General features: G+C 31.2%; 4 protein-coding genes across 5 annotated transcripts; 1 reads left to right on the forward strand and 3 right to left on the reverse strand.

Annotated features, from left to right (window-relative positions):
- Positions 1 to 3231: 3231 nt before the first annotated feature.
- LOC105130986 (uncharacterized) lies at positions 3232 to 3909 on the forward strand. The gene has a single exon (XM_011033734.1). The coding sequence runs from the start codon at positions 3232 to 3234 to the stop codon at positions 3907 to 3909; it is 678 nt and encodes a 225-aa protein (XP_011032036.1).
- Positions 3910 to 8304: 4395 nt separating this feature from the next.
- Positions 8305 to 10078, reverse strand: LOC105130859 (uncharacterized). Of its 2 annotated transcripts, none has more exons than XM_011033559.1 (3): positions 9685 to 10078; positions 9488 to 9595; positions 8305 to 8843 (listed from the first exon to the last, which is right to left on the reverse strand). In XM_011033559.1, the coding sequence occupies exons 1-3, from the start codon at positions 9923 to 9925 to the stop codon at positions 8515 to 8517; spliced, it is 678 nt and encodes a 225-aa protein (XP_011031861.1). In that variant the 5' UTR covers positions 9926 to 10078; the 3' UTR covers positions 8305 to 8514. The 2 variants fall into 2 exon arrangements, with proteins under 2 accessions (XP_011031861.1, XP_011031860.1); XM_011033558.1 differs by having other exon boundaries at positions 8305 to 8846; positions 9685 to 10074.
- A 2869-nt stretch (positions 10079 to 12947) lies between these two features.
- On the reverse strand, positions 12948 to 14407 carry LOC105130860 (small heat shock protein, chloroplastic-like). The gene is made up of 2 exons (XM_011033560.1): positions 13955 to 14407; positions 12948 to 13544 (listed from the first exon to the last, which is right to left on the reverse strand). The coding sequence occupies exons 1-2, from the start codon at positions 14187 to 14189 to the stop codon at positions 13123 to 13125; spliced, it is 657 nt and encodes a 218-aa protein (XP_011031862.1). The 5' UTR covers positions 14190 to 14407; the 3' UTR covers positions 12948 to 13122.
- Positions 14408 to 14568: 161 nt separating this feature from the next.
- On the reverse strand, positions 14569 to 19000 carry LOC105130862 (vesicle-associated protein 1-2-like). Its single transcript, XM_011033561.1, has 8 exons — positions 18776 to 19000; positions 18618 to 18688; positions 18306 to 18387; positions 18084 to 18199; positions 17824 to 17988; positions 17679 to 17729; positions 16569 to 16646; positions 14569 to 15020 (listed from the first exon to the last, which is right to left on the reverse strand). The coding sequence occupies exons 1-8, from the start codon at positions 18825 to 18827 to the stop codon at positions 14910 to 14912; spliced, it is 726 nt and encodes a 241-aa protein (XP_011031863.1). The 5' UTR covers positions 18828 to 19000; the 3' UTR covers positions 14569 to 14909.
- Between the last annotated feature and the right edge of the window lie 7694 nt (positions 19001 to 26694).

A 26694-nucleotide genomic window follows, 5' to 3' on the forward strand; every position in this document is an offset into this window, starting at 1 on the left:
GATGAAATAATGATTTTTTAAAACTGTAAGGACTAACTAATTAATTATATTAAACTATGGTATCTAAGTTATAATTAACTCTATTTTCATCTTTTTTTACTTTTCAACGTAATTGCATTGGGTCACCTGAAACGAAGAGATTTCCACTTCTTCCTATATGGTTTAAAATGTTTTCATCGTTACCCTTCTACTTTACTAAAGTTCCAATTTTGCTCTGAATAATTACATAACTTACTTCGTCAATTTGGTTTTTGAGTTTTTTTTTAAGTGTTTTTATGGAGATTGTAACATTTTTATGGGGATTTAAGAGGAAAAAATAGAAAAACTAAAATAAAATATGAACAAAACAAAGTAAGCTTGTTGTTAGTTATGTGGTAATGAATGATAAAATTGGAACTTTTTAATAACTATATTAGGAAATTATAAACTATGGGGATAGAAGTGGAGCATTGAAGAATCTACAAAGGCAAAAATATAGTTCAGCGAAAATGGAAATTGATATATCATGCCAAGTCTTGGATTTTGACAATAAGAGTGGTAAATATATATGCTATATCCATGTTTTCAACTTTTCAACTTTGAATAGGATTATAATAGAAAAGACTTGCAATAATCCTTTTCTGTTGGAGGAAAGAACTCTACCAGCTGAATATAGAGGAAAAGGAAAAATATCAATTGAAGGGGAAACTTGATGCCTTCATGGTTAAGTTATACCATACCATACCCTTTTAAAATAGTTTTTATAATAATAATTGTTAAATCTGATCATAGATTAATTTAAAAATTTTAAGATTGAATTTTTAATTAATTCTAATAAAATAATATTTTAGTAAAATTAGACTAAAATATAAAGAATTTCAGTGATTTAATTGACTTGGTCAAATCTAATTAGATCTACACTAAATATGTTTTTAAAAAATAATGTTATTTTAATAAAAATTATTAACTCAATGATCTACGCATGCACACAATAACCAAATTAATTAGGTTATTAATCGAACTAGTCCTTGGATAGATCAAATCTGTCAACTATGCAAGTAGTAAGGATGTTTAACAATCCTTTCAAACATTATTATGAGTTTGGAAATTGACCCTTGGTCAAAACCACATCTTTTACACTCGCCAACTTTGCAAGCTAATCAATGGCTAAGCCCTGTTGGAATCATATTTCCTGAATTGACCCTTAATTTTAGAGATCAGCAGAGGCCTAGCTTTAGGCATTTACGTCGTTTCCATTTGGCATAGGTGGGAACATAATCCTGGCTAATCCATTAAACAAGATCAGAAATACATCAATGCCTAGGTCACAAACTGCGATATCATCATCGGGTACATTTATGAAACGCTAATTATATATTGATTATTCTGATACCACTACTTAATTAATTTGTAGGGCCAGAGTGATGGCATAAATGTTCTGGAGATTAATGACAAGTCATCGATTTGTAACAAAATCGAGTGCTGAATAGGGTATTATGTTCAAACCAATCTTGTATTAGCTGGTTTCATTAATTAATTACATGTTCACATTGATATAAGAGCTGGAACTTCCAAGAAACTTACATCTAAGGTGGGTATTCCATAAAAAAAAAAGTTCGTGAAAATTAATGAATTGTTGATCGTGTTGATATTCCTGCTACATGTCCTGTTTCATTTAAAAAGATTTAAGAAATACATTAATGACAAATAACATCATTAGTACCATGTGCTGAATAACTAATTTTGATTAGAGAATAAGTCTTAGTTATATAAGATTAGGTAGCTATGTTACCTTATGTTTGTTTTCATGGTTATAGTTGAAAAATGTATTTATAAAAAGATAATTTTTGTATGATTTTAAATTATTTTGATGTATTAATATTAAAAATTAATTTTTTAAAATATTATTTATATATATTATAAATATTTTAAAAAATAATTGTTATTATCTTTTTAAAATATTATTTATATATATTACAAATATTTTAAAAAATAACTGTTATTATAATATAAAAATGGATGTTACAATTAATCATTCATTGATTAGTTGTATATATACCATTAGACAGCCAAGTAAAAAGGTAAATTAATCGCAAATTAGGGCTTGGTCTAGTGGTGAAAGGGGCTTGTCCCTTTCACTGCACCTGAGTTCAAGTCCTAGCGTGCACGTCTGTCACCCCCGCGGTGCCTTACATGCCTACTGGGTTTGCAGGATATTCAGTGGGCCGTGGGGATTAGTCGTGGTGCGCGCAAGCTGGCCCGGACACCCACGTTAATCTAAAAAAAAAAAAGTAAATTAATCACTCATGGTCCATTCTGATCTACAAAGTTTTTGATATAAATTAATCACTCATGGGTCCATTCTGATCTACAAAGTTTTTGATAATTTGATAAAATTGATCTTTCTTGATAACTAAGCTGCCTTTAATTATCTGGAATAGAGGGGTTTTTTTTTCATATTTATAGAAAAGAAAAAAAAGAAGAAATGAAATTGAATGGCTTGGTGACGTTTCTTGTACTGAAGGGACAACCCAATTGGATGTTTGATTCTAGTCAAAAGAGACTTGGGCGTGCATGTTATGTTAGAGATATACGAGTTTACACGATGTCTTGTGTTGAAAAGTCAAAGTCGGTACTGCGATGGAGACTTATCTGTCCGTATATGTAGCCCCGACCTAGCAGTAATTTAAATAACTAGACACGTCATTAAATCAAATCATTTTTTATGGATCTTGATTTATAGAGAGAATGATAAATTTATATGTTGGTGAAAGATATGAAAACTATATAAAATCCGTACTCTAATTTGATTCACAACTATGAGTTAAACTCGGTCCATCCAAAGGAAATGGTGTAAGAAAAATGATTTAGTACAATAATATATGTTGGATTGATTAATTCATTGTTAGGATGATTCCATGCATGCAATAAAATATCCTTTGGATGATCCTATATTAATAATATAAACAAGATGCTAAGACCATCTCGAATAGCTCCAAAAACAACCTACTATAAGTCTAAAGGTGACGGAAACAAATGTTGCTTCGAGGAAGCTACACTTGTGGCCCAGGCCTTGTTTCTCTTCCAAGGAATGGTGAAAAGTATGCACTTTTACTTTGACCGAAGATTGTCTCCTCGGCGTCTATATGACTAGCCTACATGTTTGTTCCTTTCCATGCTAAATAACACATGTTAATACAGCATCATACTGAGAATTGAAGAGTACAAATCAAAGCCACCATGAGTGACACTATGGCTAGTCCATCGAGTGATTGGGTGCAACTCCATCAACAAGCCAGCATGCATGGACAGGCAACATCTTCCTTTGGATTCTCAGATGCCACCATTGTTGATGTACCAAGTGGTGCATCTGATCATAGCATAAATCCAAGCAGCTCATCGATTACATCAAGTACTGGTGATCAGAGGTTGACCACTCAAGGTTGTGTGTCGAAGCCAGTCACAAGGAGGTCTAGAGCTTCAAAGAAGACGCCAGCAACCCTCATCAATGCCAGCACTGCTAATTTTAGAGCCTTAGTGCAACAATTCACTGGCTGTCCTCCTAGTACCTCAATTTCATTTGGAGGCCACAAGGGCCCAATCAACTTGAATTTTGGACTCGGAAGTGCACAAAACCATAGCTGTGATACTGCAGAAACGGAGCCTCTTGGTAACAGTTCTTATCACAGACCATCTCAGATGCAGCGACCTAGGCAAAATGCACAGCAACTGCACCAGGACCAAGGATGCAATGTTTCACTTGATAATCTTCCTAATAGCAATGCTTACTTCTCGGTTTCTAGTGACCTTGGACCACATTTAGAGATGCCAGCTGATTATGGGCTTTTCAATATGGACGATATTGCTTTGCAAGAGCTTGTTAACGACTCTTTCTCCGATGAAAACATGAACAATATCGATTGCTTTTAGGGATAATACTTAACCATATACCAGACGAGGTATTGTTTTCAGGATCTCCCTCTCTTAGAGAGCCATATTGTATGTTTATCCATCATTTTCCCACGCACGTTTGCAAAGAAGGTTTATTTTGTGTGGTTGTATTGAAACTGCTGGCATGGCAAACAAGTTTAAGATGATCATTTGTGATGATTGGATTGCATTTTTGTTCTTTATGTCATCTGCGACAGTACAGGGTGCTCCTCAATGGGATGGTTAATGACTTAATTCCTTTAAAAATTAAAGTTTATATTTAGTTATTTTTCTTTACGAGGACCTTGGATTTTTTTTTTTGGAGTGGCAATATGTCTTCTTTTAGATTATTCTTGAAGCATTTTCGAAAATAATGAATTTTTTCTAATGAAAATATTGAAAAGGTAAAATTGGGAAGTGTGTCTTTGTGGGTACGAAATATTTACAAAATTAAAAAAGAAAAATAAGACATCAAAAATCTAAAAAAATAATAAAATGTAACGAGGTAGTTAAAAAAAAACCCCACTGGATCATGGCCTTTCCAAGGGAAAATGACTGGGCTAAGATAACGAGGACAAATTATTGAACTTGAAAATAATGAGTAAATGCAAAATAATTCATTGTTGGGATAACATGATTCTCCAATATTTAAATTAGAGAAATTAAATTATATCGAGTTTCTTATTGGTTTGATTTTTTTTTCTTTTTTTTTATCTTAAAAAAGTATACTTTACAATCTAAATCAATCAAAATTTTCAAATTAAATGAAAGGACTAAACTACTCTTTTATATATATATATATAGAAAATCAAATACTCTCCCTCTCTGCAAATACATTATCTTTCCCTCTCTCTTTAAAAAAAAAATATAAACTTAATTTAACCAAGATAAAAACTAGAGTTGAACAAAAAAGAAATCGATTAAACTAAAGAAATAAATAAATAAATAAATAAACCAAATATAAAAAAAAATCAAATTAACTGATTAAAAAACCTAAAAAAAATCTTGATTTGATTTTGGTTTCCAAAATCTAAAATTAATTAAGTGAAACTAAATCAGTTCAACCATCATTAAATCCATTACAAAATGTTAACAAGTAAAAAAACCAAAAAAAAAACCCTAAAATTAAACCCCTTTTCAGTCCTCTCAAAACATAGCCTCCCCCTCCTCTCACACCCCCTCTATTATTCTTTCTTGTTTTATCTCAAAGGTTAAATAAAAAATCAATCAAATTATAAGAGTATTATAATTTTTCCTTTAAATTAACAAAAATAAATTAATAAAAATACACGAGAAATGAAATCTTAGAGGCTATCTAGTGTTTATGTTGGTAAAAATATAATAAAGAAGATAATAAGAAATGCACAAATAATTCTTGGCATTAAAGTTTATGGAGCGAGAATTTATGAAGTTATACTTTATCTTATCTAATGGTTCATGATCATTTATATAGCTTTGAACCATGTTAACATGCATGTGGACAGAGATAGAGTAGGGAATACACTATAATATTTTAATAACAATCATTTGAGATAATAGCCTCTTATGATTATGATGATTAATAGTTCATTGTTTAATGAAAAAAAATATTATCATAGAGGTAATTCATTATGATGAATTAAGATTTATTAGTGTATTTTTATGTCTTTCTTTAAAAAAATGTTAGATTAAGAAAAACATACAAATAATATTTTTCTTGTATTCTTAGGCATGTTAGGTTGAGTCTAACGCTGGCCAAATCCAAGTGTTGTTGGGTTTAGCCAAAGCTAGACTTAAATGTGGCTAGGTCTGGCACCTAAGAAACCCAAACACGATCTGCATTTGCCAATATCAAATCAAATTATTGCTAGATCTATACGTTTACCAATATCAAATCAAATTATTGCTAGATCTGGTGCTGTCACACCCAACATGTGGGTTTGCCAATTAATTAGGCCTAAGTGCAATATATATTTAGTGCCTGCCAGATTCAGGCACAATTTAGATTTGACGTCTTCAAGGCCCAGCGACTTGGCCTAACATGTTGCTAGGCCAACAAGGTAGGCTTCTAACATCATCAGTTCCATATATTTTTACATAAATTTTAGAGGAATTATTTCTCAACAAATAAGGTTAATTAAACAAGTTTACACTTCACCAACACTATTAAATGTATTAAAATCTTTCATGACATGTCATGTCTCCAACTTTATTAAATATATTAAAATCTTTCATGACATGTCATGTCTCCAACTTTTAGCTAGATAAAATTAGTAAAATACAACTAAAAATATCACTGAGGTGAAATTACACTCCAGCTCCACCTTTCCATAAAAATAACAAGATTCATAGGCTATAAATATACCATGAATCCTTTAAAATGAAGATTCACAATCATAATTCTCTACTACATACATATTTTCATAGTATCTCTCTAGAATATTATTGTATTTTCTCTCTTTCAAAAAATACTTACTTAAACATTTGAGAGTCCCCACATCTACTAGATAAGACCTTTTGCAAATACTAGTTAAGAGTCACTTTAGTCTATCAAGCATCAAGTACAATTTATTAACTATCTTGACTAAGAAGAATATATGAAATTATTAAACTCAATTGATTAATTAATTATTCAATCTAAAAATCGTGTTTTTAAGTTATTTGAATTTTTTGGCATATCATGCTCCTCAACATTTTTATATAGACCTAATTATGATTGAATAATATGAGAGTATTTAATGTTAAATACCTATTTTACAATGAGTAGGAGCAATAATTTAAAGTCAATTTTCTCTTGTCTGGGCTTGTGTTTTCTGAAATGTTTGTGTCCAAATTTGTGCCTTTGAATAGGTTAATTTCTTTTTTCAAAAGTGTTGCATTATTAGGCTATATGAACACTCAAAGCCTATATTGAAGGCTAATTGATTCTGGACTAGTTAGGCAAATAAATTTTTTTAAAGTTCTCTCATCTGGATCCAATAGAACATTTAGATCATATATCAACCCTAGATCTAAATATGTGTAATTTGTATTCGTGTTTTTAACTTTTAAGCACATTCCATGATTAGTTAGTTTTTTTTACTTAAAACCTTCCTTTGTGTTTTACATTATGAATCATTAGTAGCTAATTTCTCAATTCAATTAATATTTTTTTTATTAATAATATTTTAATTTAACATTAAAGCATGGAGTATATCTATTATATTAAATTATGTTTATTTTCTAGATAATAGTCATTAATCATTTAAATAAGATTTGAAATTCTTTTCAAATCTCATTTCACCTTGACCATGGATTTCTCGATCAATACTATTTAAGAACAAATGAAATATTTGTTTTAATTCACCTAGGTTAATGAATTATTTCTTGATCAATCGAGTACTTTCATATAATTCAATTTTATACCCAATATCTCCCTCTTCATTATCTCGATTAAGATGACATGTAATAGGATCAAAGCATAACATTCTCCATATAAGATAACTTAGTGATTTCAAATCTAAGAACCACATAACTTTTTTCTGTTCATAGACAAAGATGATCGCTTTTTATATAATTGTTATAACAAACATCCATATATTAATTCTAGGCATTTTTTATATCTCAACATACGAGAATAGTTTTTTTTTATAAAAAAATATAAAATATGTATTAATCTCTACAACTTTAATAAATATTCAATATTTAAGAAAATATCAACCATGAACAATGTTTTGATGCAATAAAAATCTCATAATTATAATAATTTTATAATTTCATTTGCAAAGTATTTTATCTTTACTCTAGATTCATAAAGATTTTATCTTTATTCTAGATTCATAAATTAAATATTAAATTTATTAATTTAATATTAAATAAATATTAAAAATAAATTAAATTTTTATTAATAATAAATATATATTTACATAAATATAATAATATCTTATATAAACAGATTGGTTATGGCATAATAAACTAACATATACAGTGTACCACTATGAAACTTCCATGAAATGCAAGAATTCCAGGAGTGCTAGCTTTCTTATGATGCAATTCAGCGAAAAATGAACGCGCGCCATCTTTCAGACACTCTTTAACATTTAACATGCGCGTTTTGCTTTAACCACATATTTAAAAATTGAAAGTATTTGGTTAATTAATATATGTTATTTTAAAGCTGTATTTTATAACTTTTTAAAATCTATTTTTTCAAACAACGATTAAAAAAGCTAACAAAATGCTAAACACACACATGTAAAATCATTTTTACAAAAACACTTTCATCACACTCTCTACACTATGAAGCTTGAAGATTCAATGAAAAAACAAATCCCTTTAATAATAGTTTCCATTTTAATGCAAACATACTTGAATTATAAGCACTGTCAATTCAAACAAAAACACAACTGATAATCTAACTAGGAATGCAATTCAGTCAGACAAGCAAATCATTCAATACATTAACACTTTGGGATAATGTTCTCAAATCATCTGAAAAGAAAAGAATCACTCATTCAAAAGCATCTGCCTGTATAGTTACATGAATAAAGCGTTGCTAAAACATACAGAAATCACTAGGGTCTTCTAAACTATCACCAACTTCAAATCATTCACAACGAACTACTAAGAAAAAAAATAGAGTACGAATTATAAAGCACCATCGATCTTGGGAATGACAATGTTAAGCACCCCATCATTCATAACAGCACTAATCTTATCAATCTGATACTCACTAGCAGGGATATTAAATTTGCCTGAATAGTTTCTAGCACCATGAAACGGGCCCTTATCTTTCTCTTCACCTTTGAAATGCAAGGTGTTGTTTTGAAACCACACCTTCACTCCTTTGCTTCCAATTCCAGGCATGTCAACCCTCCCATACCAGCAATCATCTTCCACTTTCACGTCATATGGAAGTTGATTTCCTTCATCTTGAAAGGGATGCCAGTAAAGCACCTCCCAAAATTTTGGGCTCACTTCTGAAATTGAATGAATTCCGAAACACACATAAACAAAATATTATTAGAGGGAGGCATTACTAGTCCAGTACAGAAAACAGCCCTGGCTCAGCCATTGTTAGCCTCCATGCTCTTGGAACAACAATGATTACCAGGGGTGGTTTTACAAGTGGAATTTATCTATAATTCGCAATGAATAGCAATATTTTCTCTTAGCAAACTCTCCCAGAAAATTTTCTACTAACACCACAGAAAAAATCATGTACTTTGAAAATTTACTCCTAGCGTATAACATTTTCATTCAAAATTTATCGACATCAAAATAAAAAAGAAAGAAAGAAAAAGCTGATAGCCTTGCTTCAAAACTCAAAGGGAGAACTAGAACTTTATAATATAAATAAAAGATAATCCAAGGGTTAATCAATAAAATAAATCAAAGAAAGGTTCTAGCACTGAAGAAAATAAGCAAGTTTAGAAGATAAAGTGAGATAACCCTTAAAATAAAAGGCCAAAAATTCTTCAAAGAAATAAAAGCATGGCCAACTCAATAATTAGTCTTTTTAAACCCTAAACTGAAACATTTAAGAAAAAAATGCAGAATCTGCCCATGATTATCGCTCTACAAAATTTACAAAAAGAGAGAGTGATTAGAGATAAATAACCTGGATGATCAGCCTTTATTTTCTTTCTCATATCACTGACCATCCGATGTGCTGTCTTCGTTAGGCTTTCAAAGTCTTCACGATTATCAAAATTCGGAAATTGAAAATCTGACAAGCAGTTAAACTTATCAACTGTTACTTTTTTTACAGTGAAACAGAAACTAAATAAATAACAAAAAATTAGTAATGATTATAACCTGGATTGATGGACTTTATTTTCTCCTTCATATCACTGATCATTCTTGAAGCTTTCTCAGCAAGAGTTTCCATATCTTCGTTTTGTTCGAGGCTTTGAGTGGAATCGGCTGGGTCATCTTTGGGTGGAGCGCTGAGCGTGGACGTGGTGGCGTGGAAAGAGCGGGCGGAGGTAACGGCGGCGGGGCGAGGTTGGTTCAAGCGGAGAAGCCTGGAGATGAGTGCTGATCTTGAGAAAGCCATTACAGGGGAATGGTATTATTGATTTGATGATGGGGGGATTTATTTTATTTTTGAGGGTTTAGGGTTTATGAAATGTGACGACGACGCAATTTCTCAGCTAATGGGACTGGTGGCGTTCCATAAAAGGATATTGTTTTGGGCTACGGGCTTTTGCGTAGCCAGATACATAAAGAATTTTTTTCCATGGCTAATGATACGTTGGAGAATGTGATGGAGATTATGTTTTAAAATAATTGTTTTAAAAAAATATATTAATTTTTTTTATTTTTTAAAATTTATTTTAAATATAAATACATTAAATTATTTAAAAACACTAAAAAAAATTATTTAAAAAAATAAAAATATTTTAAAAATACATTTCAATCACGATCAAAAATATATTATAAAAAAAACATACAAATTCAAAATGACGAGGATGAAAACAACATAATAAAAAACACAACAAAAATAAATAACATAAAATTATGTTAAATAGAATGATTATACAAATTTTAAATTAAAATCTTATTACTAAATATTTAATCTGTCTCAAACTCATTAAATAAATTTAAAAATTAACATAAATATTAGAAACCTCAAAAAATAAAAGAAAAAATAATCAAATAAAATCAAATAAATCCTTTTAAATCGGTTAGTTACAAAAATTTGAACACGATACAACAAATGAATAAAAAAAATTAAAGAACTTTTTGTTAGGTTGATTATAAATATATTTTACATAGGGATGTTCAAAAAAACAACCAGCCAATTAAACTGAAAAAACCAAAAAAAAAAATTAAACCAATAAAAAAACTAAATAAAGCGATTAAAAAATAAAAAATCATCTTGTCCGGTTCGATTCCAACTTAAAAAGACTTAAACCGATTGAACCGGATTAAACCAAACTTGTTTAATTAAATATAAAAAAAAATATAAAAGCAAACATTCTAAACCTAAATAATAAATACTCTAACCTTATATTTCTAGCCCCCCACCGTTCTAGTCGTCCTCTTCTTTTTTTTTTTAATTTTTTTTCTTTCCAATCACCCTACCCATCCCTTCCTCCCCGTTCTCCCCTCTTTTCCCCTTTTTCCTTCCTCCTTTTCTAGTCACCCCACCCCTCTCTCTGGCCCCCCACCGTTCTAGTCGTCCTCTTCTTTTTTTTTTTAATTTTTTTTCTTTCCAATCACCCTACCCATCCCTCCCTCCCCGTTCTCCCCGTTTTTCCTTCCCCCTTTTCTAGTCACCCCACCCCTCTCTCTGTCCATCTCCCTCTTCTCTGTGTACAAGGAAGGCTTAAAGCAACTTATTTTCTTTTATATTGTTGCTTTTCTACTCTTTGCTTTATTTTATGGCAGAAAACTTGGATAAAATTCTTGTTTATAGTTTTATTAATATGTAGTTGTGCTAACAAGATCCTAGTAGTTTACAGGATGTTATTGGAATCTTGAACATGTAATTGTACTAACTTGGATAAATCATTTATAGTTTTATTAATATGCAGTTGTGCTAACGAGATCCCAGTAGTTTACAGGATGTTATTGGAATCTTAAACATGTAATTGTACTAACTTGGATAAATCCAGTTATTATAATTCGGTTAAGGGAGATCTTTCAAATCTCAATCAAAGGGCTTGGATTTAAAGTTTTTAATAAGGATTTTTTTTAATGTGATTCGGCCAAGTTTATCCAGTGATTATGATTCAGCCAAGTTTTCTCTTATTTAATTATTTTAGGTTTTTTTGGTTTATAAGGTTAAAAAACCTGCCCAAACCAAACAATACTAGTTCAGTTTGAATAGATTCTCGATTCAGTTCGGATTATATTAACAAGAAATAGTATTTTCCAGTGGTTCAGTTTGAATCGATTCTTGGTTCAGTTCGGGTTATATTAACAAGAAATAGTATTTTCCAGTTCAGATGAATTTTTATATTAAAACTGAACAATAAACACCCCTAATTTTACATAACAGGAGATATTTTAAAAAAAAATCACAAATAAACAAATGCATACTATTATAAAAATAATAATTTTAAATGTGAATTTTAAATTCTTACATGCATTAAGTTCATCATATAGAACAAAACTTAAATGTGCTTAATTTTAACTTAATTATTGCTTTTTTATTACAATTTTTTCATTACTAAACATCGCATTAAGATTTTGAAATTTAAAGTTTGACTTAAAGCTATCCAAGCATATAAATTAAGGCCTTAAAATGATAAGTTTATTATAAATATAATGAAAATAAGTTGCTTTTAACATGAAAAAAATCAAGAAAAAAAATAAAAATAAAAAAGTGAGGTGATGGACGTCGATGGCAGGCTTGCACGCCTAGGCCACGGGTGCAACTGTGCAAGGCCCATTAACATGAACTTCCTTTTTCAAGAAGGATCCATTAACATTAACATCCATGTTTCTTATGGATGGAATCTGATTAGCTAAAACTTTCCTTTTCCTGTCTTTTTTGGTTTTCACTTAGCTCTCCTTTCTTAAAATCCAGATCTTGAAATGCAAAAGAAATTAAGCATAAGGATCGAATTGCAAAGGTTGAGAAGTACTAAAACCTAATTGAAAATAAATTTTAGTTTATAGGCATAAGAGTGGAGCTAAAAAGAGGCGGGAGGGGGCCATGGCCCCTCTAAAATTTGTTTTGGTTCCTATAGTTATATAATGTATTTAAATATGTCCCTTGAATATTTTAAATTAATCCTTTCTATTTCTTTTTATATTAAAATCTTTTTTTACAATAATAAATAGTTCCTCATGTGATGTAACATCTGGATTTACATATTTATTCCGTTTAATGTAAACTGAAATAGTTTTTCCGCTAGAGAAAAAGAATAATTAAACCGTTTTTTCTTATTTTTGATAGCATGCACTAAAATTAAATAACATGTACTAAATTTAAATTATTCTATAAATAATTCACTTGCACTTTTAATTATTAATCACAAGATCTAATAATTATTATGTTGATTTTTACATATTCTTTTATTTTTAAAAATCAATAACTTATTGAATTATATGAAATACATAACGAATTAAGGCAGCATAAATAGAGCTTAATTTACTATTTATTTATCATCTAAACATCACCTTTTGGTCTGCACAATACAGGACTTCCATGGCGGCAGCAGTAACCCTAAAGAAACATTAAAAAACGAAGATACAGAGCTAGAACATCCCCTGCATAACCAACTGTCAAATAATAAAACCTCACTCAATCTTAACCTCGTGCACGTTCTTCCTCTCTTCCTCTTTCACTTTAGGCACCATTAACTTCAAAACACCGTTCTTCATTTCACCTTTTATCCCATCAAGCTTGTAAAGATTTGAAGACAACTCGAGTCTGCTAAAGTACTTCCTCCTTCCACTCCCGTCGCATTCCTTCGGTTCTTCGCCTTTGATGACAGGGGTATTCTGCTCCACGGTCACCTTTACATCATCTTTGCTAAGCCCAGGCATGTCCATGCATATAAAAAGGCCATTCTCGTTCTCCTTCACATCAAAACCTCGCCTTGCAATGGAAGCACCAGCACCACGTGTGGCGGCCGGAAGGAAAGGGTTGTCCAAGAACTGGTCCATTAGGTTCAGGACCTGGCTTAGACTCCTCTTTGGGAATAATGGATCGAACGCATCTGTGTACAAAAACAAAAATGTATTTACATTAAATAAATAAATCAGATATTTCATTTATTGGATTGGACAATTTTCTTTGTGTTGCATTATATACAAAAACTACAAAATAAATCAAAATATATTTGTAATAAAATTCCTATGGAAATTTTATTGCAGGAAATATGAGTGAATTAACTTACATCAAATCACAGGGACTATCCAAGTTTGATAAGAAGCCTCAAGTATATTGTCCTCTAATTATTAATCAAATGAAACTACTGAAAATGTTTAATGTTCAGGGGTTTCACTCAATTGTTGAAAAGTGCTGAATGTTCAGGTGTTCCACTCAATTGTTAGAAAGTCCGATCACCCGTGATTTCTTGCCAGGCAGTTGTGGAAATTTAAAATCTTGCTTAAATATAACAGGTACCTGAGAAGAAACTTGGAGTGTTATCACCACGGCCAGCAGGGCTACGATCAGAGGAACTGCGGCGATCAAGCTCGACCCTACCATAGTCACCTGGGGCATTACCTCCGGTGTTGGCGACCTGAGACTGAGAATCAGTGTTGGAGGAACGAAAAACAGAGACGGAACGAACAGGGCTGGTGAGCTTAGCAAACAGAGGAGAAGCGGTGGCTCTCCTTAGAGCGACAGATGTTGCCATTTTGTTTTGGACTAGAGAAAAGTTTCTTGTTTTGGCGTGGGGTTTAAGGTGGTGCAGCAACTTCGACGTTTTGGTGGGTTCTATTTATATAGGAAGCTTGGAATCATCCTCGAGGAAAAGAGGGGAGGGGAACAGAAGGTTCCAGAGCGGTGGAGAAACAATGTTCTAGAATTACCTCCATCAGCACACAAGTGAATTCGCCACCTTTACTTGCGCAATAGAATTCCGGATTTCATATTTTCTGGGGCTTTTCTTATGAAAGTGTCCTCCTATTCATCATATAATTATTTCAGGATTTAAAAAAAAAATTATAACATAACAATTTCGCACGTGTAAATCGCTTATGAAAAATACTAGAATTTGCTAATAACACCATGCATCTCACTGTTTTTTCCAGCACAACGAAATTGTGTAGATTATGAATAGTTCTTAGCATCCCATTACCAGAATCACTCAAATTGAAGAGGGGAGAGGGGGGCGCATAATCATCCACCTTAGGTTACAAAAAGAATCTTCATGGTGTCAATACAAGCACAGGTCACACCGCATGGCGGCTACATGCAACATATCACCTGACCTAAACAATTTTGCTAGTTGCAGAAATCTAAGAAATCCACCAAGTTCTGTTCATTAGTTTCTTTTCCTTTCATCATCATTCTTTGACTGGTGAGGAAAGGAAAGATGAAGAAGCTGCTGGCCGAAGACATAGAGGGCAACTGCTCAAGTCTTCTTCATGAGATACCCCAAAAATATGCCAAGCAAGCCAACAAAGATGACGAACATTATCGATACACCACCACGGTTTTTGTTGCCTTGGTGTCTCAGGAGTTCCTGCGTCATAAGTATTAAGTAACTATGTACTGCTGTTGAAGATCATAGGATTGGGAGAAAGATATATACAGCAATAATCACAATAAAAAACTTCGAACTTTCTTTCTTACATATGAGCTTTCTAACTTAAAGAGATTGAATGAGGAAAGAATAAAGGCAGTCCTAAGGCAACTGATTATACAAACTTGCAGCTAATAAACTCACTTATGGAGTGAACTGAGGACAGGAAAATCAAGGAAATGCTAAAATGGTGAAACTGAAACAGAAGGCAAAAATAAATGGGAAAGATGAGATGGTAAATATTATAGCAGAAAGTATAATAGACAAAAGTACAACAGAAGTCACGGAAACCAAGCCTAATTACAAACCAAACATCCCATCAAAGTATCCAGGTGCATAACTTGTCCTTTTACTTGGATTGGTCCTGTGATGATGGTATATTAATTACATTATAATAAGCACCAATCCTCTGTTTCAAAACTTAAGGAGCTTATTATAAAACCATCAAGCCTAAATGGCACCATAGCTTTAAATTTCTTTTCTATTTCCATTATTAGTTGGGTGAAAGGGCACATATTATGAAAGTTTAACCTCACATCAAATCGATTAATAAAGCAGTAATTGCAGGGATGGTAAAATTTTCAATTAGGGATGACTGGAGAAAAAGGAATACATAGCAAAAGATGCTGAAGTGTCAACATGGATTTCCTAAAAAAAATTACAAATAAAAAGCATGATAGACCAGATGCAGCTAACCAGTACAACCCAACAATACCAGCACCTATCATTTTCATCCCGCATCAGGCAATATCTGTAAAATTCACTAAAAAACAGCTGGAAGTCAAATAATTACTGACCGAGGAAAAAATGGAGATACGGTTTGATGGTTAAAAATAGGCAGGAAAAATCCAAAGAAAAAAAATTTAAGATACTGATGCTGGTGTTTGCTGAAAAAGTAACTAGTTTCAGCCTGTCCACTACTATAAGAAGGTGGGAAAGCTTATTATGTTGCTCAAGCATTGATTTGAAGCTCCAAAACTTGTGCATCATGGGCAAGGGACCTTGAATGATGTTCTGAGAATAGAATTGAGTCTTGTTCTAATTTTTAGCATATATTGGCATTGTGTAAAATTCCAGGATATCAGCAACAGGATGTTGTTGCAGACTGTATGTCTTATTTTCCTAGGTAAAGCATTGGTTCTATTAGTAGTCGATCCAGGACTGATAGTCATTACCAATTTGGAGAACCTACAATATATTTAACTTGTAATGCAAGAATTTTAGAAAGTGAGTATGTTCAGATTTCAGAAATTTAGCCACCTCTGGTTGAATTTCATATGAATAAAGGAAGGGAGAGACAGACTGTATAGTTTCATTATTTCCATTTCTCTCACTTTCCACGACAAACATGACCTTCTACTAGGACATAGAAAATGAGAGGCAAGGAGACAAAACAATACAGAGAAGTCAAGACTTGTACTCAGAATATTGAATCTTCATAAAATCTAACCTTACAAGAGAATTGTCAAATGATACATAATGACTCACCAATTCTTGACGCAGCTTGTTATTTTGTTGAATCGCATTATTCTTCTCATCAGTCAGCTTTGAAATAAGGGCTCTTGCCTGCAATTAAGCAAAGTATTTATTACAGAGTAATTTATCACATCCTTGATCACGACATGCGATTCATAAAAAAAAATAAAAAAAATCACCATATGCAATCCACTGTAGCATAACAGCATATACAGAATTAAATGGCAAGTTAAACCACATAGCAAGTGCGTGTGTGGGCAAGTCGTGAGAGAGGGAGAGAGAGAGTCGCATAGATTATTATTTTTATGATTACTCACAAATAAATGACATGATGAGTATCAACCATAACCATTAAATTTCAGTAGATAGATTTAGAATCTAATTTCACGGGAGCACATGAAAAGGAATTCAATGTATCCATCTAGGATGAATTACAGAAAGAAAGAAATAGGTATGTCTCTAGAGACGGAACCCCGACGTGACAAAAATTAGAGCGAAGTTAAAACTAGATAAAAAGTCTAACAGAAAATTGCAACTTTCCAAATGGAAGATAGAAAATACTAATTTGATGGATATCTCATTATAGTCATAACTACAGAAAGAATAAACAATCATTGCAGCAATCCTGGCCGGAATGAAGTAACACCCAATTATTTTACCACTCCAATAAACCTAATTAAAATCAGGTAGCGATCATCAACACCCATATGCTTCAAACATCAAGTGATATGTCACTAGAACTTAAAAGCTTGCTTGTGAGTTATGCAGAAGTAATAGCTTAGGGGTCCAAACAAGCCCATCTAAATAAGAAAATAACATTGTCGCAGACCACCTTGGTCAAAGAGAGACCAAACCAGTTTTCAGTATAGATGTAGAATGTATTAGCTGTCAGTAACTCAACAGGGGACCTTGATAAATGACATGGATGATTAGCTGATTTAGAAACCATAAGTTAACCAAAAGCTGGAGGAACAGTTCTTATACATGTATAATAGGGTGAGGTACAGTTCTTATACATGTATAGTAGCTCCTATCCATGAAAATACAACTGAACTTGCTAGTAAAGCTACCCAACAAGGCATGTAAATTTTTTATCAGTAAACAAATGCAGCTGAATTTTACCTCCAAAGATTTTTCTTGAGGTTCAAGCCGCTCAACAAATGCCCTTGTTGCCTATGTTCACCAACAAAAAGCAAGGCATCGATACCTTTAGGATGATGGAGGGTCACAACGACAATATCAATAAAAGATAGTCTCATGTACTCACAGCAGATAAATCAGTGCCAGTAACATTCCCATTGTCCGACACAGAACCCCTGGGGGATGACCCTTCCTCAGACCCTTCTTGAACAGGAGAGGGTGGTTGTGGGGGAGAAACATAAAGCACTCTCAATTTGCACTCCTCGACATGATGCCCTGCCTCCTTACTGAACTGCACAACCAAAAATCACCACAAGCCATAACCCCACTATCCATAATTAAACCCACGTGCAAAGTAAATAAATTAAATGTAAGTACATAGTTTACCATTTCTGCATTGATATCCTTTGCAGTGACACCGTCATTTGTTTTTACACTTTGAAGCAAGAACTTGTCCTTGCATTGCATGTCAGTAGGAGCTTCCTTTTGTGCTTGCATCGTAACTAAATCAAATCAATGCAAAAAATTACAAAGCAGCACTAAAAATCAGATAACAAAAGGTCTATTTAAAAAAAAAAAACATTATAATAAAATGAACGAAATGGGCACCAATAACATCACAGTTGGAGCGAGGCAACACAACCCCAGCATTTGGTCGGACACAGTACTTCTTGGGATTTGTTGTTTTGACCTAAGCATCAAACATAATTAGAGATTTGAATATCCCACAAATCTATATTGTAAAATACTGGATTTGAGTTCATTACTGTTCTTGTCATTGCTGAGCTTCGCGACAGGAACCCCTTTGATCCAAATGAATAAAAAACAAAACAGACAGAAAAAAATAAATAAATAAAGAAATGAAGAGGGAAATCAATTTACCTTGAATAAATAAATAAATGAAGAGGGAAATCAATTTACCTTGAAAGCGACATAATTATCACTTTTATTGGAGAGTTGAAGAGAACAAGAGATCTGCTTCTTCAATTCAACTAATCCAAAAAAATAAATGGAAATCAAACGCAGGAATAAAGAAAGATGAAGAAGGGAAGGAAGGAAACCGTGCATCGGTGACTTACAGGGAAATTTGAGCTCAAGAGGTTCGATGCTGAGGAGCTCTCCCGCGCCCATCTTCTCGTCAAACAAAACAAAGTAACTGGTGTTCGAAAAAAATTGATCCAAAAATAAATATAAGAATCTGTTTGGTTTTATAAACGAGATGGATCGAAGGGCGGAGAGATCGAGAGACAAGAGGGGTGAGAGAAGGGATGGGCTTCGCTATTGCCTTCGGCTTGGGAATTGCAATGTGTTGTTACTTCTTATATTTATGATGTTTGGGGTTGTTGAGTAAATTGCTTTTTATTTAAAAATGTATAAAAATAATTTGTTTTATTTTTTAAAATTGTTAGAAAAAACTAAAAAATAGTGTTTTAATATTAATTTATTAAAAAACATGTAAAAACGGAAACAGAAGCTATGAGAAATACAGGGCAGCTGTTTTATATATATATATATAAGTCTATTTAAGGTAGCTTTTATAATTTAAAATAATATTTATATACATTCGTGCGTTGGAAATGGAAAGGAATCATTCTGCTATAAAGACGATTATTATTATGTAGTATATACTAAAGTTTCTTCAAAAAGTTATTCCACCAGCATTAACCTCGTAAGATTATGAAATTACACAATTTATTTGGTAAACTAAAAAAAAATTTTTTTTTTAACTTTTGACTCGAAATTAAATTATTTTTATAATTGATGATTATTAGGGAAGCGCCTCTCTTTTTGCCCCATTTTTTAACAATTAAACAACTCTTTCATGTTTTAATTTTTATTTAATATTATATATTTTTTATTGTTTTGATATATTAATTTTAAAAATATTTTTTTAAAAAATAAAAATTATATTACTTTAATATATTTTCTAAAAAAAATTAAAATACAACTGATATAATACTTCCAAATAATCTATAACTAAGAAAAACTTTTTTCTTTATAAGGTTTGGAGAGGATTTGGGAGAGATAAAATATTTTTCTTACATTTATAATTAATATTTGATATTTAATATCCAATGAGAATTTAATATTAAGTACATATTATAATTTACAATAACTCTCGTCTATAAATCCAATAACACGTTTATTTTAAATACATGTAACATTATGAGGGTATTTAAAATGGAGAGTCAGGTTTCCCCCGGGGCCGGGGCATGTATCCCGTACTCGTCATCGTCCCTCCCTTACTACTAAACAGGGAAAAAATATCCTCTGCGTTTTTTTTTTATTTTTATTATTGACATAAATAGTTAATTTACATATATTTAGATTAATTTTATAGGTTTTAAAATTAATAAGTATATAAATGTTTAGTATTCTAGAACACTCAAATATTAAAAAATAAATTTAATATCTCACTAGTTAAATTATTTTTTAAAATTCAATATTTATTTTTGTTGAGTTAAGTTTTTTTATCTAATCAAACCGGTAATTTTAATATTCTTATTCCATATTCATTGAGCAATGACAGGGAGACATCATTTAAAATAAATTTTAAAGGGAGAATTGAGAAGATATTATTTAAAATTGGACACAAATGGTATGCATCTTCAATATTCTCCAAATTTCCATTTTGGTATTTATCTATAATTTAAATAGGCCAAAATGAAAACATCGAAAGCTCATATTTTTCCTTGGAGTACAATAGAATTGACCTTGAAAGGAAGCAGTAATTGAATTGCCATGGTAGTTGCTTGCTAGATTGGCCCCGTGCTTTAGATATTCTTAAATACCCATAAATATTAGTAGCAACTAGCTTTTTAAATAAAAAGTTAATTAGAACAGGATCAAGTTCACGGATTAAAAAGATTAATAAGAGTTAATTGAGTCAATATATAAATAAAAATTATTATTATTATAATTTTAAAATTTAATTTGAGAGTAAATTCGAGACAAGGTTTAGATCACGATTCTAAATGATTAACTTAACTAACCCTGAAAGTAAATTCGAGACAAGGTTTAGATTACGATTCTAAATGATTAACTTAACTAACCCGATTTTTTTTAATAATCATAGCAATTATTTGTTGATCAATTTTTTTTTAAAAAAAATCAATAAGTTTTTGATATGTATTTTATTTTAGGTTGATCTGGGTTTAATTTTTTTTTAATAATCATAGTAATTATTTGTTGATCAATTTTTTTTTCAAAAAAGTCAATAAGTTTTTGACATGTATTTTATTTTAGGTTGATCTGGGTTTTTTATCAAGTCAGGTTAAGTTCTGGTTTTATAATTAGAATTATTATAATATTACTAATCCCAACTCAATATAAACTAAATTAAAAAAACATCTAATTATTTTAAAAATATGTAAACCAACAACAATATAAATTTTTTTATATTTTATTTTGTTTTATTCATCTTAACTAAACATGATACAAAGATAATTATTTTATCTTATATATTACTACTAAAAATAATAATGTCACTATCTCATTTGTTTTCCTTTTCTTTTTATTTTTTATTCTTGTATTTATATCTAGACACCTAAATTTACAAACGAAACAGATATGTGTGTTTGTTTTAAAAGTGAAGATTGCGGTTTGATATGGAAGCCCTAGAAAAACAACAAAAAAAAAAAGTTTTTGTAATATACGTGTCTTTGTTTTAAAAGCCTCAGAAAAACAATAAAAAAAATTTAGTTTTTGTAATTAAATTTTATGTATAATTAAGTTGTATCTAACTATAATCTTAACCATAAAAATTAAAATAAACATTCTTGTTGCATATGTGAACTATAATGCAAATCTTTAAATTGTATCATTTTTCAAATTAATTTTTTAAATGTGCTATTTTTTTTTTTTTAAAAAATCCTACTATAGAACTCAGGAAAACGAGAAGTGACTCCTAACTATCTAGTAAAGTTGATTACGTGGATTTCGAAGAGATTTCATGACTGAATTGATAACTTAACTTCCGGCCTTCACTTTTTCGGATTAATTATAATTATATAAGGAAACTCTCTTTCATTGCATAGATAGCAAATTTGAAAAAAATTCCAATTATTTTCAGGTGCCAGGAGAAATTTTTTTTTTTATTTTTTTATTATACTTTGCATATTTACCACTTTATACTTTGTCATTTACTAACTCTTTTTTTTTTCTTATCTTTATTCTTTTGTAATATTTTTTTAGTTTTTTTTCTTTATAATTTTTTTATTTTTTATCACTTTACACTTCACCTGTAATACAATTGTTTTTTTTTTCGTTCTGTTGTAATTTGTTTTTGTAACTTTTTCTTTAGACTCTTTTTTTTTTGAAAAATTACTATACAAAACTAAAAGTAAATGATGTTTTATTATAATAGTTGTAGTATTATTTTATTTTTATACTACATGAAAAATTAATTTAAAATTTTATATATTTTTATATTTTATTTTTATAATACATGAAAAATTAATTTAATATTTTATATATTTTTATTAATATACATGATCTTTATTTTATTTAATTATATATAAATATTGATTTTTACATATAAATTTTTTTATTAGACTTGTTACGAGACAAGTCAAATAAAAAAGTTAACAATTTTTTATTTATTTAATGACAAATATGGTTCTTCAGTTATTTAATTAAATGCATTTATAAATGTTTTAATTTATAATTAGATATTTTTGTGGAAAAATATGTTAAAAAAAATTACATATTCATCTTTCACCAAAAAATAATCTAATTAGATATAAAACATGGGTCAAATAACTAGTTTGGCCTTTAAATGCAAAAAAATAATAATATATTTTTACTTATTATTCCCATCTATTACATGCTAGATCTTGCTCATGTTATTTTTATTTTTGCATAGAAAAAATAAGCACGGTGGAAATTTTGAAGAAAAAAGAAGTTAATTTTTATAACAAAAACAACTAAATTGGGGATGAGAACATTAGTGAAAGAATATTCTTTTATATTAAAAAAAATAATTGATATCACACCAATAACAAAAAAAAAAAAAAAAAAATTAGACGATGACAAGCTACACTCCTTTGTCTTTGCAGGCAAGTCGACGGGTGAGGTATTTTTATAGGGATCCAGCGCTCCGTGACAGACAAAGCCTGCACCTTTTGTTTCCCATTAAAACTCCATCATCAAACTGTCAGAGGGTCTCATAGATACACAAAGATTCTGTTTTGCAGGTAACGACACCAAGAATAATCCATCGCCAACACTGGAAAAAAACCTTTACATGTACGCGCTGATTTTCAATGATTAACTGACTTGTTTTGAAGTGTAAATTAATTATTTTTAAAAATATTTTTTATGTTTAAATATATTAAAAATATTTTTTATATTTAAATATTTTTAAAATTAACCACATGAAAACAATTCAAAATATATAAAAACTTAATTTTTAATAAAAATTTTAATTTTTTTAAAATTCATAATATATATAAAAAAAAATTTAATAAAAAATTTAATTTTTTTAAAAATACATTATTTTTCCAAACATTATCTACATCAATTCAATGTAACAAAATGGAACAGTAGGAAAACAAAAAACAAAAAGGTAGCTGTCTTCTTGCATCAAGTTGTCTGCTTAAAAAATATTTTTTAAAAAAACAATATTTTTTATTTAAAATTAATGTTTTTATTTCTAAATTATTCTGATATATTAATAAGAAAACTAATTTTTCTAAAATTTTTAAAAAATTATTTAAATAAAAAAAACTATATCACCGTAAGTAATATCAAGCTATCAACCAGCGCCATAAATCTAAAGTCGTACCGTATAATCAAAAACCAAAAAATCTCAACTGCCACCAGCTCCTTGTCAAGAAGTCAAAAGAAAAAAAAACCTCCCATCAGGTCGCTTTAAATGTGGGCCATGCATTGAGTATCTCGGAGGCAGTCTCGTCTAGAATTAACAATGGGCCCCAAGAGAGAATAGCCCTCTTCTTGACCACAATAATAGCTTCGTTTCATTAAAATTTATTTTTAATATTAATATATTAAAATAATTTAAAAATATTAATTTTAAAAAATAAAAATAAATTTTTTTTATAAAAACACTCTTCAAAACGTAGACGCTGCGAAGCTAAGAGCCATCTTTCGTCTCCAATGGTTCATCAACCAACATCGAGTAATTGGGACTTGCTAAATTGAGAGAAAAATGAGTTAATTTTTATTATTTGGATATATCAAAAAATATTTTTATATAAATAAATATTTTTTTTTTGGATTTTGAGTAACAGTTACGAGATAAAAACAAATTATAATATTTATGATAAAATATATAACTTCACTGTAGAAAAAAAAATACCGCCTTTTGATGAAATGCTTTAATCCATAAGTAAAATATAACATCCGTGAGTAACAAAATAATGTTTTTGAAAGAAATTCTTATTCTAAAATAAAAGATATCTATAATAAGTGGGACCTGCTTCTATTTATAAGTTGTCAACTCTAAATCTAATCAAATAATTACTTATAAAAATAAATAGCAAAAAAGATAAAAAAATCCCACTAAAAATATAAATCAAGTCCTACACTTAAACAACAATATTAGCCAAACAACAAGGAACCAAATAAGAGTATGGAAAGGGTGGTTGAAAATTGTTTCATGGGTGTAATTTCAATTTAGAATCCCCTCGGCAAGTTATCCTGCATCAATATAGTAATAGTAATACTAGTAATAAATATGTTAACAATTCAACTATGATTATATTTATATTATTTATGATATTAATAATATTGGTGGCCATACAATAATAGCTGTTATGGTAGTTGTGATAACTGTTAGGATTTGTCATTAATAGGCAATATATTATACAACCTATCCTAGGAAATAGGGTTACCATTATCAAAAGCCTACAATGGTAGAGGTGCGGCTAAATTGCACCATCATTGATAAAAATGGTGCAACCCATGTGTTGCCACCATTAGTGCCACAAATCATGCCATGATTTGTGAATCTTGTCTTACCATTGATGCCTATAAATAGAGGCATTGTTTGAGAGCAAAGTAAGAGAAAGAGTATTAAGAGTGAAGAGAGAAAGAGAGAGTTGTCATTGTAGCAATAGCTGAGAGTTGAGTGTGAGTGGGTGTAATCCTCCTCCTCCATGTTTTTGTTTTGTGTTCTTTCTCTATTTCTAATAATATCGACTCTCTTGTGGATGTAGGCGATTTGCCGAACCACATTAAATATTGTGTCAGTGTGCTTGGCCTCCTATGAGCAAATATCAGTACATCACCGATCGAATTCCTTAACAATTGGTATCAGAGCACATGGTTTAAAGTGGTGCTTGATTTTGCTCAAAAATAAAGGTTGTCAAAATTGTGTTTTGACTATACCATTGTGTAAAAGAGGAAGAGATGAAGCCACTAGTGAAAACCGTGTAGAAATCAGACATCGGACATGGCCACACGTGTCGTCATGCGTCGGCGAGGTGGCTGGCCACACGTGCAGACGCGCGCCACCCATCTCACGCGTCTTCTTCGCCCGAATGGGCTGACCTGACCCGAATACCAAATGACCCGACTCACATGCCAGATCCGAATGATGATAACATTATCATGATGTCACAATTGTAGCAGCATGCACATGCGGCATGCCATGGAAGCAGCCACGTCAGCACTGTGGGACCCACCTGCCACATCATTAGCGAGGGCCGAGAGTGAGCCGAGCAGCATTAAGCCGAGCCAAGGGATTGGATTCCATGTAGCTCAACCTACATGCAACCAAATATGAGATTGAATCTAGGCTGTTTATCATACCAGAATTGTTTTGAACAAATCTTAGCTTTCTGAAATGCGATTTGGATGATTTCAGACTTGTTTCCAGCTAATTTGATCGTTCTAGATGCAATGGTACTATCCGATCTTTGAGATTGAGACCAGAAATGGTGATGATGAATTATTAAAGAGAGATTGCCCGATCAAGATGCATCTGAAGGTCATCATGGTGGTCGATGGAGATGAAAAAGAAAAAATCACATATGTTTGCCAAATTAAATGTGTTGATTTCTTCAAAGAAGTTAGATTCGGTGACTGTAATTTCTCGGTGGGTAGAATTGATGAAGACCTTGATAATGAAAGAGAAATACAACAAGCGAATAAAGATTGACATCCTATTTTGACTTGAATAGGTGTTGTGGTAGGATGAGCTACTATCAAATATAAGTAAGGAATATGGAGAATCTGTATAACGTAAATTGCACGAGGGCACACAGAGATTGTGCAGGAGTACTTGGAGGATCCAACGAGGTACTGTAATGAAAAAACAGGTGCAAAGAGAAGAAGAGTTCCCAGATGAAGCTCAGAGCAAAGACTGTTTGAAGGTTGTACAATTGAAAGTCTCTTATGCTTTTGATGAAGGCAACATGTGAGGACCTTTCTAATACATGCAAGGATGGAAAGATGAGATGTTGCAGATGCACCTAATTGAGGGGGTATGCCTGTGATAAAAGGCGACTGCTTACGATAAAAAACAAAGACACCAAAGGGAGTTGGTGTGGATGGAGTTGTCAAGCTGAAAGGCGTAGAAGCTCTGAACATAGAAATCAAGATGGACGATTGTGAGGAGTGTACCGCAACTCTCTCTTTCCATGTGATCAGTGGCAATGATCTTTCCCATAGTCCACATAGTGGTAGAGAATTTCTAGAGCCATTTTGAAGCATCCCAGTTGAAGGAGGATGCGACCGCCTATGAAAAGCAAAGACACCTTAGAGAAGGTGTGAAGGCCGTGATAGGTGCCCCAGATCAGACTGCTACATGACGACGAGCGAAGACACCTCAAGAAAAAGGCGTGAGGGTCGTGAAAGGAGCCTAGTTCAGAAGCCCTAAAGCTGATGTGATGGCTAAATATGAGTTGATAGATAGATAGCCAATGAAGTGGCTATGATGAGTATGAAGACAAATGCTGAATTGACTTTCATGGATATTGCCCCTATACTAAAGATCAATGAGCTAGAAGACATTTGCCTTGGACAATAAGTGGAT

This window comes from Populus euphratica, unplaced genomic scaffold (assembly GCF_000495115.2).
Source record: "Populus euphratica unplaced genomic scaffold, PopEup_1.0 scaffold43.1, whole genome shotgun sequence".
Lineage (NCBI taxonomy): Eukaryota > Viridiplantae > Streptophyta > Magnoliopsida > Malpighiales > Salicaceae > Populus > Populus euphratica.